Consider the following 17,804-nt stretch of genomic DNA (forward strand, 5'->3'; position numbering starts at 1 on the left):
CACTCAGAATGCGTGTCTGTGTCTAAGATAAAAGACACCTTTGTTATTACAGACTGGGAAGCCTGTAGTGCCACCCCTGCTTTACTCCGTTTCCCTTACGGGCCGGTTTAGCTCCACTCAGTTCCTGACTTCCTATTCTAATCAGGGAATGGGATACGTGACGCATTTGTCATGCTCAAGGAGGTTATAACTCTCACATTTGGGAATTTAGGACGAGCCTTATATATTTCTGTGTCTTTTCCCTTCACTTCCTGATTATCACACCAATATTCCCATCAGTACCAGCATCCCTGGTAACACTATTCCCCCAGGGTGAGACGCTAGCGAGGCCTGCTACCTTCAGTGTTGGCTGTCCTATTCCAAGCTGTCACTAGCACAAGTTTTCACAACCCTCTTGTCACTGCAATCTGTAATCATTTATGGATTCATCCTACATTGAGTCGATTCACCCACTGAGTCTCCAGAACAAACAAAATTGCTAAAATGCCATATGCCTTGCTGCAAGTCCCGTGACAATTATGAAGGTAGTAACTGTCGTCATACTTAATGTTTCTGAGTTCTAGTCCCCAACTAGTCTCCCATTTACTTCCTATCAGATTGCCCTTTAAAAATTTTTATACCACCTCCATTATAGCACTGATATTTTTGTTTATTATTTGTGTACTGCGTACCTCCTCGTTACCACTAGAAAGAAGGCTTCTCTACAGCAATGGCCCTGTGTATCTTGTTCATCACTGTTCTCCTGGAGGCCCAGACAGCTCTAGGGCCTGCACTCAGAAGGAACTCAACCAAGAGTCGAGATGCTGTTGGTGCCTGACCCTGATCTTTACCACAAAGTGCACCAGTCCCTCAGCTACTGCGTGTTGACTTCTGGAAGCTCACAGCGAATTGCCCTACACCAATGGGACCATCTCACCTGAAAATGCCTGGGAGGTTAGAGGTTCCCCCTTACCCCTCTCCTGAAAGGCAGCCCTTAACCAGTGACTCAATGACATGGGGGCAAAAAAGGCTATTACTCTTGCTTCCAGGTGCGATAACTGAGCTTGCCATTCCCCAGAGCTCCCTGTGAAAGGCTGAGGTCAAGCTTCAACTAAGACCACCTCTTTTCCATAGTCTTATCCTGCCTCCTTCACTTCCTGGAAGTTTCACGTAATAGCTCTCCCTCTAAAGTCACACAAGCATTCCCATCTCTGGCTCTGCTTCTAGAGTACTCCACCTAGTATCTGTTGACTGTTTGGATGACTAAATGAAGTTAAATGTAGAAACAATTCTTAGACTTTTCAGCAATGCTTTTAATTTTTCTTGCACCAGACATAACAGCTATATCTCGGTTAACAGAAATTACTTAATGGAGCTGTGAACTGGGCAATCCCACTAAGGTACAAATCGACTTACTGAATGTAAGCACTGCATGCCATCCCCTTCTGCTCATGTTGTCATGTTGCTAACACCTGAAAAGTCTGGCTACAGCAAACTCTGCATCACTTACGAGGAACTGACCTTTTTAAAGCTCAAGTCTATGGCCTGGCCCAGGATACCGCTTCACTCTATTCACTTACCTAAGGATTCTGTAAGAAACCTGTAGCGGATGCTGACCCGAGAGGGCCAGAGAGAGAAGAGCAGGGTTATGTGGTTAAGACATAAGGTGAAGCATATTAACATAATCTGACATTGAAACAATTGTAAGATTGATTTTAATTTCCTTTTCATCACAACTAAGGACTAAAACATTTTAAAATCCCTCTCCCCATCAGAATATCACTGATTTTACAGTGGAAGTCAGTGTGAAATAATAATTTTCTTAAACAAAAATTTGCTTTACAAGTTTAAAAAACCCAAAGATTTTGAACTGATAATAGTAATATGTAAACTAAATTGATAATACTGAATGATTTGAAAAGGGAAGATGAGACTGGAGGTGGTGGTTAAAGGAAACTTTATCATTATATTTAGTGTTTTGTTTCTCCAAAAGAGTAGAATAAAATTTGAAAAAATATTAACAGCTGTTAAATCTGAGTAATAAGCTTGGATATGAGTTATGTATTTTTACTTATTTTTGGATTTTTGAAGTTTTTCTCAATTAAAAAAATATATAACATGAAAGTAATGTAGTTATCCTCTAACAGCAAGGGGTATAACAAAACTGAGAAAGAATACACAATGTATTAGGGCTTCTCAAGCTTGTTTAACTTGCAATTTAAGAAATAAAAATGAAAAAGAATACTCTTTGTTTCCAGTGTTCTCTTCTAAAACAGCCCAGAAGGTGCTGCTGCTGGTATCTCGTTTCAGGAGTCTGTCTGGAGGTCTGACTCACCAGCCTCTTTCACCCTCATCTACCTGGTGGGTGCGCTGAAAGAACTGCAGCAGTGTCAGCCTGGGCGGAGCATCATGTAAAAGGCCACAGGAAGTACTCTGATTTATGTTTTTGTTTATGTTTTTATGAGTTATAGAAAACAGAGCTATTACATTTACTGATAACACACCTCAGTAGATGTGTGATTAAGAGCCAAGGTAAGTTTAATAATCTGGAGAAGCGGTCAAGAAAACAGAAAATAAAATTTAATAAAGCTATTACTGTTGAAAAAAATGGAAAAATGTGGACTAACTGGCCAAAGGAAAGACCTTGGGGTTAGAAATATAATGCTAGAATTTTAAAAATCAAGCTATTATACACAGACTGAATACAGAATGTAAGAATTGGTTGACCAATAGTCTTACCACATGGCTAGTATTTTAATGAGGCTCTGACTAAAGTACTATCATTACTACAATCTCCTCTAAGGTCAGGAACAAGACAGGGATGCCCACTGTCACCACTGTTATTCAACACAGTACTGGAGGTCCTAGCCAGAGCAATCAGGCAAAAGAAATAAATAAAAGGCAGCCAAGTTGGAATAAAGTAAAATCATCACTTTTTGCAGATGACATAATTCTTTATATAGAAAATCCTAAAGACTCCACCAAAAATAATTCAGAAACTTAATTGGATTTGGAGACCAAGAGAAGAGTCAAAGATTATTACAAACCTAAAGATATACATGGAAAAGTTAGAGGTACTAGCATAATTCACTTAGTAAAACAGAGGCAGTGGCATTCATTCTTAGAGGGAAAGCTACTGTCCAACTGCTGATAAAAATGTTTCTAAAATAGCCTTTTTAAATTCATAATGGGAAAGAGGAGACAGAAGGAGAAGCCCAGAGGTGCTGGGTAGCAGCTGGCATGTCTCCAGTTCTCTATTGCTCTTATTGGTGCTAAGATTGTCTTGATGGCTCAATAATAATTTTTTCCATGCGAGTTCAGAAAAGCTTTTAGTTTCTCTATTTTCTACCAATACATCTATCTGTCCTCTGGGGCTCTGTGAATTTCAAATTCTGTACTGTCACATTCAGTTTTCGTCAGCCTGAGGAAGGATTTATATGTTGAATTATGCTGTGCTTTTTAAAGCATGTCATCATTCACTTCAGGGTATTTAATCTGATGAGGGTCAATGCTACAGTTTTATACTTCATTTTATCTCATTTGATTTTACAAAGAAAAAGTACAAAAAATATAAAAGGGGAAAAACAAGTGTTATAACAATAAGCATCCACAATGCAATATTTTAAGCATCTCAGGGGGTAGGGTACTTATATAATGCAATCACAGGTCATACATATGTGGGTAAGGGACTTGACTCAAATCCAAAACAACCATCAGTGGCTCTAGGCAGAGAGGACTGATCACAGGGGAGCTTGAGCTGGAAGGTCCAGATGGAATTAGAACATATCAAGTCATTTCAACAAATATATATTGGGAATCCACTGTGCATTGTGAATCACACAAAGTACCTGCCTCACCCTCCATATAGTTATGAAGGCTTCTAAAATTAGCCAGTTAAAACTATTTCAAATATGTCCTTTCTTTCCACTCTCATTGCCAATATATTTCTTCAGCCCCAACAATTTTATCTGGATTACTGCAATCATCTCCTAGTATCCTCTTGTGATTCAAGTCTCATGTGACTCTGAGTTACCCACAGACTATGGTCATAATGGTTTTTGCTGTTTTAACTCCATCACATAGCATTCAAGACAAAATCCAACATCAGCAGGGCCCATGAAGTCCCTATAAGGTCTGCATCTTCCTCTTATCTCTATGCATATACATCCTGTGCTACAGCAAGCTGACTCTCACTTCCTGGTGTTTAGATAGCCTGTTTCAGTAAGCATAATGACCCTGTCTCTGTTCTATACTTAGAAAACTCCTATTTATCCCTTAAAACTCCGTCTGAGTGCTGCCTTCCACCACAACACATACATACACTCAAAAGGCTCCCACAGAACCTGCACATACCCCTTTCATAACTAATACACAACATTGCATTATATAATGGTGATGTATTCTCACCCACTGGAAAGCAAGCAAGCACCTCAGGTCAAGATCAATATCATCATCTATACATTACCAGTGTCTAAAACAGTCACTGGCAATCAAGTGGAATCTAATAAGTACAAATTAGATGAATGAATAAATATATGACAAATAAACCAGACTCCTGCTCTCAAAAAGTTCCCTATTTAGTTGGAGAAAGGAAACTGGAAAAAGGAGAGGGGACAGAAATAAGATATGAAATGAACTACATGCAAATCAGAATGGGACAAGGAAGTGTAGTATGTGACAAGAATTTATTTGTTTGTCTAAAAATGTAGGTGCCTAAAATGTGCCAGACACTGTGATTGGTCCTTTGCACACATTTTCTCATTTAATTTTCACAACTACCCTGCAATGTATTATTGTTTCAATTCTATAGGAAATTAGGACTCGAGGACTTCAAGGCCACACAGAACTTAATGGTGAGGACACAATTTGACATCTAAAATTCATGTTCTTTCTATCAGAATGGTACAAATTCAGTCCTGTGGAGTTTCAGAGGAAGGGACAGTTACACCCAGAATAAGGTTCCATATAGAAGTAAATGAAATCTTAAAGGATTAGGGGAGAAATAGAATGCATTTTAGGTGGAATAAAGACAGGCATGGATATAAGTTCAAAACTTGTGAGTAGGACAGAGAATGGTCCAGGCTGGAATAAGTGAAGCATACATGAGGAAAATCCCACTGGAAGAGAAAGGTAGGACTATACTGGGGACCTGGGAACTCTATGTTTAAAATGGGCACCACTATTAGAAAAATAACCAAGAGCATAGGTCATGCTAATGACTGAACCTGTGCATTCATCTTCATATATGAGGGGTAGTAAATGGGGAAAAAATCTGGTACCATAAGTATTTCAAAACCCTAAGATAATTCTGATTTTAACACAAAAGTGTACTTTTATCCAAGGAGGAAATATAGCTCTAGAAGTTGACATATCAAGTGTCTTCTTTAATGTCAAATTAACATAAAATTGTGGAAAAATAAGTAAACAGATGCACTTCATAAAATGTGAGCCATGTAGTCTCTTCTGTTTGAAATATATAACACATCACAAGTAATTATATCCATTAAACTTTTAAATTACCTAAATCATACTCTTAGGACAACATCTTGATTTTAACGGACACGAATTGCCCAGTTTACTTATTTTATGAGATCTGATCATTATAATATAAGATGGCCATTTATGTATGTTTGATGATGGTTTTACTTGTTTTGAATGGCTCATAACTAATTTTGTTGGAATGACATTGATTAACTAAATTGAGTGTGACTGATTATTTAGATGGCAACATCACAAATCCATTAAAAGGAATCTAAAATAAACAAAATAAAGACCTTAAGTAGGTCACGCATACGTCAGAGAAGTCTAAACATTTTTTTCAACTGCTATTTTTGTCTTAAAAAAATATCTTTCTCTTAATTTTAAAAGCTCAAATTTTATGGCAAATACAGCCTTAATGGCAAAAACTCACCACACTGAAATTAATGGGAATGTCAGTTTAAGTAATGAAAAATTCTTTAATATGACATAATTTAAACAAAAGTGGAGCCTTTTACTTCCAACTTTACATAATAAATAGCAAATATAGCCAAACAGAGATACCTAGGGTTTCTGTTAAAGGGAACAGATTTTTTGTAATACTACCATCAATCAATAATATAGCAATCTATGCAAAAACAAAAACAAAAATATATGATTAAAAATTTTTATTACATTTTGAATTTAGAAAGCTTTTTTATAGATAGCATATCTATATATTTATGTAGCCAATGTCAGAATTACTACAAATATAAATAAGCAGAATGTGATTCTTTACCATTTGTTATTTCACAACAAAAGGTTGGTTTAAAAGACATTCTAGGTAGGAAGTAGGCATCTCTAATCTAAACTTTTTAAAGTATCTTTAATTCCTTCTTCTTCTTGTTTATTCAAAGATATTAGAATATAGAGATAAAAGAGATATTAGAAATGTCCTTGTCTATTCCTCTTACTTAAGAGATGAAAACACTAAGACCCAAAGGGAGATACATGAAAACACTGAGCCCCAAAGAGAGATTCAAAGATAGAAGCCTCAAACATATATAGATTGAAGGTTGAAAATCAATAATTTAATCATGCATATTTAAAAGCTTAATAAAGAAAAGCACATTAAATACAAAAAAAAAAACCCAACAACAGGAAGGGTATAATAGAGATAAAATCAGAAATTCTTGAAATACAAAAGAAAAATACAAAAGAGAGATTCAACAATGACAAAAATTGGTTGCTTGAACACACCAATAATACTGATAATGCCCCTGGCAAAACTGATCATGAAAAAAAGAGAGAAGACAAATAATCAATACCAAGAATAAAAATAAAAATGCCACTAAAATATCACAAGATGATATTATAAACAAAGTAATTAGTATAAATTACTTTATACTAATAATTAGAAGGAATAATTCCTAGAAAAATAAGATGCATCAAAACGTCTCATAACTATTAAAGATAATGAATCATAAGCAAAAGACCTGTTTACAATGAGTGTGACCTACACCCAGGAATAATTATTAAAAACCAGTTACATTTCTTTGCCTCTTTTTTTTCTGATTAAGTAACCTCCATAATCTACAATCAGCACTGACTATAGTAGTTGAGCCTAATATATCTTTCTTTAAAAATATTTTGTTGTCCAATATAAAGAAAAGGAAAAAACTGTCCCACTATAAAAGAGACTCTCATATAAAGGTGACTTCTTTCTGGGGCATAAATTTGAGAGCTGATTTCAAGTTCTGAAGTCATTCTTAAAAAACATTGGTTTTCTACTTGACTATTTTAAAATATAAAATTTAAATTAATTTGGTTTTGCTCTAAATTGATATCATATGCTTAAGTGGCAGCAGTATATACATTCATTAAAACTTTCAAACAATTACATCTTTTTAAGGACACTTAAACAGTAAAAACTAAATACAATGTAAATAAAATTAAACAGCACAAATTCTCCTAAGAATGAACAACTGCAAAGCTCACTGTATCATCCTTAAAGCAGATGGGTCTTGCCATGGCTCAAAAACTGAAACTGTGATATGTTATAAAAAGTTATTCAGACAAACTAGTTAAATACTTTGATTCTTTCATTATTTTTCCCAAATTTTTTCCATGTAGAAAGAAAAACTGGTGGAAATGCTTAAACGGTAAGGGGGAAAAAATGAAATTTTCCAGATTCAGTGAACATGAAAAATTGAAATAATTACAAACAAGAACAGTATTACAGCTCCTTAAATATAGAGATTATGTTTTTTATTTCTTTCTATATCTCCTATAACATCTAACCCTGTAATTTTGATATAATAAATTCTTTTTTTCTTTTAAAGCTGAGTTGCAACTCCGAGGTTTATATAAGGCATCATTAATACAAAAAAGAACCATGAAAAGAAATGGAAATAGGCTAGAAATCTTCTAGAACTATATAGGTGACTTACAGAAGTTTAAAAGTTGAGATTACTCTGTCCTCCCCTAGCAATTTAAAATTTGTACATATGCTTATAAATTTATTCCTAAGTATTTCATGTTTTTATGCTATTGTAAATAGTATGTTTACAATTTTATTTCCCTACTGTCCATTTGATTTTTTATATTGACCTTGTATCCTGTGACCCTGTTCAACTCACATATTAGTTCTATGCTTTGTGTGTGTGTGTAGATTTCTTAGGATTTTCTATACACACAATCATGTCATCTCTAAAAAGAGACAGTTTTACTTCTTCCCCTTCAGCATGTATGCCATTTATTACTTTTTCTTGCCTTACTGCACTGGCGAGGACCTCCAGTATAATTCTGCTTATCCTTGTCTTTTCCAGAATCACAGGAGGAAAGCATCTAGTTTTTCACCATTAAATATAAGTTAGTAGTAGGTTTTTCATAGATGCCATTTATCAGGTTGAAGAAATTCAAAGTCTAAATACTTAAACATATTCATGGCAATATATTATAGTCTTCATCTGATAATTCCATTAGCTATCATTTTTAGGGTCTATTTCTATTAACCAATTTTCTCACTTCTTTGTACATCTAGTAATTTTCTATTGAATGCTTAACATTATGAATACTATGTTGTTGAACGTTTGGATTTTATAGTCTTCCTTCATTCAAGGTTAAGTTTGTTCAGCTAAGCAGTTAATCTTGTATGAGAAAAACTCATACAAAGTCATTTCATATGAGAAAAACTTCTAAATAACATTAGGAATATATCCTAAGGAACCCCAAACACCAATCGAAAAGAACTTATGCACCCCTATGTTCATAGTAGCACAATTTACAATAGCTAAGATCTGGAAAGAGCCCAAGTGCCCATCAGTAGATGAGTGGATAAAAAAGCTGTGGCCCATTTACACCATGGAATACTATGCAGCTGTAAAGAGGAAGGACCTTTTAGCCTTTGGAACAGCATGGAGGGAACTAGAAAGTATTATGCTAAGTGAAATAAGCCGGTCAGGGAAAGACAAGTACCAAATGATCTCACTTATATGTGGAATATAATAAACAAAATAAACTGATGAACAAAGTGGATCCAGAGACATAGAAGCTTGGAACAAACTGAGGGGATCTCAGAGGGAAGGTGGGGAGGGGGGTGTGGGTGAGGAGAGATTAATCAGGGAACTTGTATGTTTATGGGCATAGCCCATGGACACGGACATTGGTGTGGGGAGGGCCTGGGGGTGGTATGGATGTGGGGTGGAGGGGATCAGTGGATTAAAAGGGGGACATCTGTAATGGTCTCAACAATAAAGTAAAAAAATTATTTAAAAAATAAAATATAAAGAAAAGAAAGAATCCTTGTTTATTCAAGGCTTATTTTTAAACTCTGTAAGGGTGGGTGTCGAGTAGCTTTTATTCTGAATACCAGGAGTGTTTAATGCAGGCGCCTAACAGTGTGGGAGTTATGGTGGTTGTTTAGCTCATAGCTATCCTTGGGAGTTGTTCTTTTCCCAGTGTTTGTGAATCTTTACTGTGGTAGGACTAATCTGGTACCTGTTACTCCTTCGCAGACAGAGGTATAAATCCCCAAAGGGAGGTTTTGACCATCCTTCAACTTTACTTTGGTTCTCTTCTCTTTTGGCCCACTAATTCTGCCTTCTTTTCTCCTACAATTTTCTTTCAAAAACACATAATTATTTGTGAAAGAACCCAAACAAGAAAACAATTCTTGTAATTCAATCCAATGTTCTTTCCACTACACAAAAATGTTTATCTCCTGGGCTTAAAACGGTAACAATTTAATCTAGTTTTAAGTTGTGTATTACTTGGTATGTTCCTTAATTTCCTTCTCTCTCACCTCCTCCCTCCCTTCTCCCCTCATTTTCTTTCCCTCCCTCCCCACCTCCCTCTCTTGACTTGCTTATATTTTATTTTTGAAAGAGTCGGAATAGGTTCACTGATAAATCTAAAATCAATTCATGTCTACAAATCTATTTGATTAAAAACTATCCCTAAACCAGAATTATGATCACACAAATTTAGATAACCCACAAAGTGTTTTCAAGGAAAGCAAAGAAGCTAACTTACTTCTTCCATATTTTTGAGTTCCTTATCTCATACCTGGGATTCACAGTTTATTGTTTCCCTTGTGGGCTATTTTGCTTCCTGTTAGAGTACATATTTTTCTTCCAATTTAAGAGCCTTTATGTTGATGAAATCTGTTCCTAGAATATAATGTTCATCACTCTCTGTCCACAAAATATCTATTAATTCATGTTTACAAAGCATTAGTCACTTTAAAAATAAATTTTGCATGGTTTTATTACCTTTTAAGGAGAGGAGAGATAAGAGCAGGAGGAACAGAAATGAAACTGGTTTATAAAATGGAACTTTAAAAAAGTATTTTTAAGTTGTACTGAGGTAAAACTAAATGATTAAACCAGATCTTTAAGAGGTATGGATCTTTTCCTCTTACCTGTGCAGTTGGATATATTCTCGGGGTCTATTGAGCAGGTGAAGAAATCTGTCAACAATCTTGTTTTTTCCTACTCCCTGTAATTATACAGAAAGCTTTAAACAAAAATAATTTTTTTTCTTTGTTTTCCCCTCAATCTCTCCACCAACCCCTCAAGCAGCCACACTGCCCCCTCACCCCAGGTTGTTAGCCTGCTCTCTCTGAGTCTGTCTCTATTTTGCTTGTTAGTTCATTTTGTTCATTAGATTCCACATATGAGTGATATCATATGGTACTTGTCTTTCTCTGACTGGCTTATTTCACTTAAAAAAAAAAAAAAAGAAGAAGAAATTTTTGTCTGGAGGTAAAACAAACCACAAGAATTTTTTCTACCAAAACCTATTTCCTCAAAGTTGTACTGTTTTAGCTGTTGTTAATGAAAATCAAACGGGCAAACATACACAGCACAACTTCTATGACATAGGGTTTTTAAAATTTACTTCTAAATAAACTATTTCTAAACTCTTCTCATTTAAAAAATACATAAGTAATTTTAGCCTTCTACATTTTTTTTTTCTTTTCTATAATTTTCCACTGAAGCAGCAACATTGCAGCAGAGTGTTGACTATTTCGGATTTGAAGAATGGAATCAAAGGTGATCAAGTTAATGTAAAAACAATGATTTCTTCTAATCAGTTCTTCAGAAGTACAGTTTTCAGGTGCAGGAAGAGGTAATACTGTACTTCTGTTTTACTCAAATACTCACTTCTCCTTTTATCCCACTTTCTAATTCTTTAAAACCTTGGAAACCTAAAACTGTAACCAGGGTTTATTACTAAGTCTCAACTATATGTGTTCTTCCTACAAACACCCTCATCTCCTTACCACTTACTAATGCTCAGTTGCTGTCCTTTTGTAGAAAACAGACTGTCAAAAATGGAACCCACTCCCACGCTATTTCCCCATTTTAAGGGTAAAGGCGGTCAAATATATGGTGAAGGAAGATTTGACTTTGGGTGGTGGGCACACAATGCAATATACAGATGATGTACCATAGAAATGTACACTTGAAACCTAAATAATCTTGTTAATGTCACCCCAATCAATTTAATTTAAAAAGCTAATAAATAAATAAATAAGTAATAGTTTTCACTTAGAGGTGGAATATTCCACTAACGAGATATAAATATTTTAACAAGTGATCTGTGTGGGAAGAACAGGAGTGGAAAATAAGTAGCACACTGATTTCTTATACTGTGCCAAGCTCTGTGTTAAGCATTTTCATGTTATTTCATTTAATCATCATAACAGTTCCATGAGGTAGGTATTATGATCACTCCAACCTCACACATCAAGAAACCAAAGCTCAGAAAAGTTAAGCAATATGCTCATGGCTACACAGCTAATCATCGCGGAGCCGGTATACAAATACAGGTCTGTCTCTTTCTGAGGCTCCTTTTAGTCCCAACGTTATGGATTATATTTCTTTCGATTTGTAATTGGTTTAGGTAACCCCGGCCTTGAATAATCTCTTTCTCCACTTCTAGGAATTCATCCTATAAAAATAATTAAGCAGATAAGGGAAAAGTATGGTAGCAAGAACAGAAACCCAGTGAAGGGAAGCAGGTATTACTACTGGTATTTCTACTACATATCTGGTGAAGAGAGGCAATATACAAGCACCAAAGACTGAGTGGGTATTTACTGAGCATCATCTTGTCCTAACACTGTGACAGTTCCTCCAACACAAATTTTCAAAGGGAATATGAGAATGTGTCCCTCAAAATTCTCAAGGGAAGGCAAGACTTATATCCCTGGAGCCCAAAGGAAAAGCCACCAGTGTAAATAAGCAGCTGTAAACTTACGTGATGTAAGTTCCAATAGCTTTAAAATCTCTTTCTTCTCTTTGGTCTATTAACTATGCCACAAGATGATAGACACAAGAGAGATTAAGGGCACTGGAATAATTACCAACTACTTAATAAATAAGACAGAGGTATGAAGCATGCACAGACAGTAGCAGGCAATTAAAATATGTTGTGCATCTTTGAATCAGGGAGACACACAATGAAATCAATGTTTAAAGAAGATCAGTATGACAGTAACATGCAAAATATACTGACAAGTGGAGAGACTAGTATCAGGAGACCAATTACTTATTCATTCAACATAAAAAAAATTTTTTTTTTTTCCAAATACTATACTTTTTTTTTTCTTTAAATACATCTTTATTGATTTCAGAGAGAGGAAGGGAGAGGGGGAGAGAGAAACATCAATGATGAGAGAGTCACTGATCGGCTGCCTCCTGCACGCCCCTGACTGGGGATCGAGCCTGCAACCCAGGCATGTGCCCTGACCGGGAATCGAACCCCGATCTCCTGGATCCTAGGTCGATGCTCAACCACTGAGCCAGGCCTAGCCAGTCAAATATTTTTTGAATGCTGGCATGCATGTGTCAGCTGGGGTAAGAGTGAACAAAAAGATAAGGTTTCTGCCCTTATGGAGCTTCTATTCCAGAAGTGTGGAGACAGATTGACAGGTAAATTTTAAAAGTAGGTAGAAAGGTAGCAAGATATAATTAGATAACTAGCTAACTAAATAAATAAGAAAATTATCAAAAAGTGGTAAGTTCTCTACAGACAATTAAGATTGGGAGAGGTGATACTAACTAGGTGGTGATTTAATGATTTAGAAGTGAAGACCCTGCCTTTGCTAACTTTTAGGCTAAGATCTGAATGACAAGCAGCCAGTGCTATGAAGATTATGAAAAGGGCATTCCACGAGAAGAGTTGCTGTAGCTGGTAAGAAACAAGGCTAGAACAGGAGGCAGAATCCAGCTCTGGCAAAGTCTTACAAACCACTCAAAAGAGTTTGGACCGTTTCCTAAAAGCACCAAGAAGCCAGTGAGGTAGAGAAGTAATAGGCTCAGATTTTCATTTTGGAAAGTCACTCTGGTAGAATGGTCTGGTAGAGAGCAAGAATGAAAGCAAAGGAAGGCAGTTTGGAAACTCCTTTAAAAATTCAGGCAGGAGACAGTGGTGGTTTAAACAAAGGAGCAGAGATAAATAGATTTAAGAGACATTTAGGGAAAAGAACTAGCAGGACTTGGTGATGGGCTGGATGTGGGGATGAGCAGATGGAGAAGTCAAAGTTTTGGTCTTGAACATAGGGTGGAAGGTGGTACCATTTACTGACACATGAAATAGGGGAGGAGAAGTGAATTTGCTGTGTAGGAGAGGGAAGTCTAATTGTTGTTGTTGTTGTTGTTTAAAAAAAAAGGCAGTTTAATTTTGGACATATTTACTTAGAAGTGCCTGTTTCCCATATCTGCTCCCTCTTCTCCAATTCATCATCACTACTCAAGGGCACCAGTCTTCTTGCTCAGACTCCTAGAAAGGGTCCTTGTTTGGTCTCCTGCCTCCAGACTCAGGACAGGCCAGCCCACAATTTAAGTTATTTTTCTAAAATAGAGAACTCATCAGGTCATTTCAGACTTAACTTTTAAAGCTTTTATAGTTCCTTCAAGGAAATGCTAAAAGCATTACCTAGGAAGGAATTTCTGTAAATATCCTGAGCAAAATGAAACAGTTATAGCAATCTGCTCTTTCCAATCATAGTGTTTACCTAAAACAGAAAACCTCAGGATTTCTTTAACTGAATAAATACATAAATAGTATCTTGTCTTTCCATTATCTCTTATAATGGAAAGATAAGATACTATCTTTTTTCTCCCTGGGAAATTTAGGGAAAAAAATACTTCCCAATGTGCAACTGCTAAAACAAATCTGCTTCCATTTTTATTCTGTTGCTGTGCCTATTTATTTATACTTACTAGTCATTATTCTGTATATGCAATCTGCATTCTTTAATAAAAATTAGCATGAAATAGTTTTTACATCATTATTTACTCACATTGAAGATAATATTTAGTGAGTGAAAATTTTAAAGGGAAAAGGGACCTGTATAATGAGAGATCCTAAAAGCTAGAAATTGTCTCATGACACTGGCACTTATCAATGACTGTTCTGTCCCACTGTGTTCCTCGTACTGGAAAGAAGGACCGCCACAAAAGTAGGAGTCAGATGGCCCTTTAAGTGCAGGGTTAGGAGAACAGGGGATGTGGTGAGCCCCACCGACAGGAATCCCACTGAGGACAGGACGTAAACATGCTTCCAGTTCCTGTGAGAGAAAAGATGTGAGACTGACTTCAAGAACTTTGAAGTCTGGGACTCTTATAGCTTCCTCAGGCTTACTATTTTAGTTGCCCTGTTTCCTTAGAGAGATTAGCAGTAAAATCCTTTAGACAAAAAGGGTTTATGGACTTGTCTTCCTGGATAAGAAGAAAATACGGAACTTGGGAAACTATCCGCATCCTGTCAGGGGGGAGAAAGTGCAAGGAGGAGAGCAGGAAAGGGCTAATGGGGAATGGAAAGCGGGCAAAGAGCAAAGGAGCCTAGGAATGGAATTTTAAGTCCCGGGACTTAAAAGTTGAAGGATCTCCACCACAGCAGATAAGCATGCAAGCCTGCTCTGCCAGCCACTGCAAGGCTCGCTCAAGCACGTTCCTAACCAGCCACTGTTTCCAAGCCTTTGCACTTGTACGTCTCTGCTCACACTGTCTTCTAACCATAAGAGCCCACCCTTCCCCATGTATCTGTCATCTTCCCCTAGTGTTCTAATGAAATGTTCCTGCTTCTCTGAAGCTTTGCCTAACTCTTGCTTTGTCCTCTCTCCTTCAAATCTGAGGACCAGGATGGTTCCCTCCTTTGAGTTCCTAAACCATGGTCTCTTAGAGCACTCACCACGCTGTGCTCTAGTAATGTGTCAAGTGCCTCGGCAAGAAGACACTCCTTGAGGCCAGGACTGTCCCCCTATTCATGTTCCTATTACTGATGACTCACATATGACCTACAGGTCAGAACTATTAAAATTTGAGGAATGGAGGGAAGAAAAGGAAAGAGAAGTCATGCAATTTGCTCTTACTACAGGAGGTAGAAACCTCTTCCAGGACAGTTCTGCTCCCATTTATCAAACAAAAATAAAACTAACGTTTACGGAGCCCTTTGCTCTCCACATACACATACTTTCAGTGCTTAATTACTTGAATCCTCATGCCAGTCATGTTAATGGGAGGTAATGTACCTACTTTGGAGAGAAACAAATTTAAGTTCTAAGCAGTTAAGAACCCTATACACAATGGGATTTTGGAGGCAAATCCATTCTGAGTCAACAGACTGAGCTACTTTCTGTTTCACCATATTGCAAAACAGAATGTTAGGAGGTAGCCACACTGAACTGATGTCACAGTCAAAAATCGGTCACTCCAAGGTTATAAAATAGCCTAAAATACATGTCCGGGAATTTCTTGCATGGTAATTAGCATTAGGAGGGGAACAGTGAGGAAGTCAAGCTGCATCTTTTCTTGGGTAGTAATATTTTAAATGGACTCCAAGTGAAGGTTTGCAATAGCCAATGTTCAGCTTTCCCTCATGTCTCTGAAATGTCTTAGCTTTGGGCCTTCCTTCCAGTTCCTCCTAATTCTTTAATATAGCTTTAAGAGAGTTAGATCAGTTTGTTTAATATTTAGAGATGTTTGTGCATTTTTCCTTTTTAGAAAAGCTACTATATAAATGTCATTAACAAGTGAGGCCAGTGTATGGAAGAACATATGTGCCAATGATAATCTGATAAGGGGTTAATTTCCAAAATATATAAAGACCTCATACAACTTAACAAAAGGAAGACAACTCAATTAAAAAATGGGCAGAGGGTATAGATATTTCTCCAAAGAGGACATACAGATGGCCAAGAGACATAGGAAAAAAAAAGCTCAAAGTCACTAATCATCAGAGAGATGCAAATTAAAACAACAATGAGGTATCTCACTTCACACCTGTCAGAATGGCTACCATCAACAAGTGACAAGTGCTGCCCGGTCAGGTGTGGCTCAGTGGTTGAGCATTAACCTAAGATCCAGGAGATCAAGGCTCGATTCCTGGTCAGGGCACATGCCTGGGTTGCAGGCTCTATCCCCAGTCAAGGGCATGCAGGAGGCAGCTGAACAATGATGGCTCTCTCATCACTGATGTTTTGACTCTCTCCCTCCCTCTCCCTTCCTCTCTTTGAAATCAATAAAGATATGTTTAAGAAAAAAAAAAAATGACAAGCGCTAGTGAGGATGTGGAGAAAGGGGAACCCTGGTACACTGCTGGTGGGAGTGCAGACTGATGAAGCCACTATGAAAAACAGTATGGAGGGTCCTCAAAAAATTAAAACTGGAACTGCCATTTAACCCAGTTATCTCACTTCTAGGAATATTTCTTAAGAAACCAAAAACACCAACCAGAAAGAATATATGCACCCCTATGTTCATAGCAGCACAATTTACAATAGCTAAGATCTGGAAACAGCCCAAGTGCCCATCAGTAGATGAGTGGATAAAAAAGCGGTGGGACATTTACACCATGGAATACTATGCAACTGTAAAAAAGAAGGATCTCTTACCCTTTGAGACAGCATGGAGGGACCTGGAGAGTATTAGGCTAAGCAAAATAAGCCAGTCAGAGAAAGACAAGTACATGTTCTCACTCATATGTGGAATCTAATGAACAAAATAAACTGATGAACAAAACAGATCCAGAGACACAGAAGCATGGAACAGAGTGACAAATCTCAGTGGAAAGGTGGGGGTGGGGGATTGGGTGGGGAGAGATTAATCAAAGAACTTATATGCAGGTATACATAACCCATGGACACAGAAAATAGTATGGTGAAGGTCTGGGGGGTGGGGTACGTAGAGGGGGTGAATGGAGAAAAAAGGGGACATCTGTAATATTTTCAACAATAAAGATAAATTAATTTTTTTTAATGAAGAAGCTAATATTATAGTAGAATCATGAGAAATAAATTGCAACTGCTTTTAAGTTTAAAATCCCCATCAAATGTTGAGCCTTCCCATTCTTTGCTTAAAACTAGCCTGAAAATATACTTACTATACTACTAGTTAGGAGGCTTGGCCTATGATCTCTGTTTAATCTGTCTCAGGTGGAGTTTCTACCACCATCTGAGCCCAGATTTGCTCATTTAAATAGAGGCCCTAGACAACCTGATCTCTAAACATTATCTGATTCTAATAGTTTTTAATCCTATAAATAAGCGATTGCTGCTATATGATCACTGGAAATTTCTTATTTTCCAAATTATCTCATTGAACATGCATTATTTATGTAATCTGAAAAAAAAATATTAAAACCAAATAATAAAGAATTCTAAACATTTGCATAAATGGGTTCCCTTGAAAACAGAGCCAAAAACAGTACCCAGAAGTCAAACTAGAAGACATACATTTCAATTGCACTTCTATTTTGCATGGCTCTAAAACACACTTACTTATAAAGCTTCCTGCCAAAGTCATAACCTCCTTTTTAAGCAGGAATAATAAAATCCACATCCCTGCTATTTCCTGTTG

The 17,804-nt window shown here is 36.8% G+C and overlaps 1 protein-coding gene across 1 annotated transcript in view; it reads right to left on the bottom strand.

Annotated features, from left to right (window-relative positions):
* Positions 1-17,804, bottom strand: part of VWA8 (von Willebrand factor A domain containing 8) — a 331,062-nt gene that overhangs the window by 165,506 nt on the left and 147,752 nt on the right. Inside the window, exon 21 of the mRNA XM_081127980.1 lies at positions 10,358-10,434. Within this exon, the coding sequence (XP_080984106.1) occupies positions 10,358-10,434 (77 nt within the window). The remainder of the gene's footprint in view (positions 1-10,357; positions 10,435-17,804) is intronic.

This window comes from Miniopterus schreibersii (genome assembly GCF_964146895.1).
Source record: "Miniopterus schreibersii genome assembly, chromosome: 2".
In the NCBI taxonomy this organism is placed as follows: domain Eukaryota; kingdom Metazoa; phylum Chordata; class Mammalia; order Chiroptera; family Miniopteridae; genus Miniopterus; species Miniopterus schreibersii.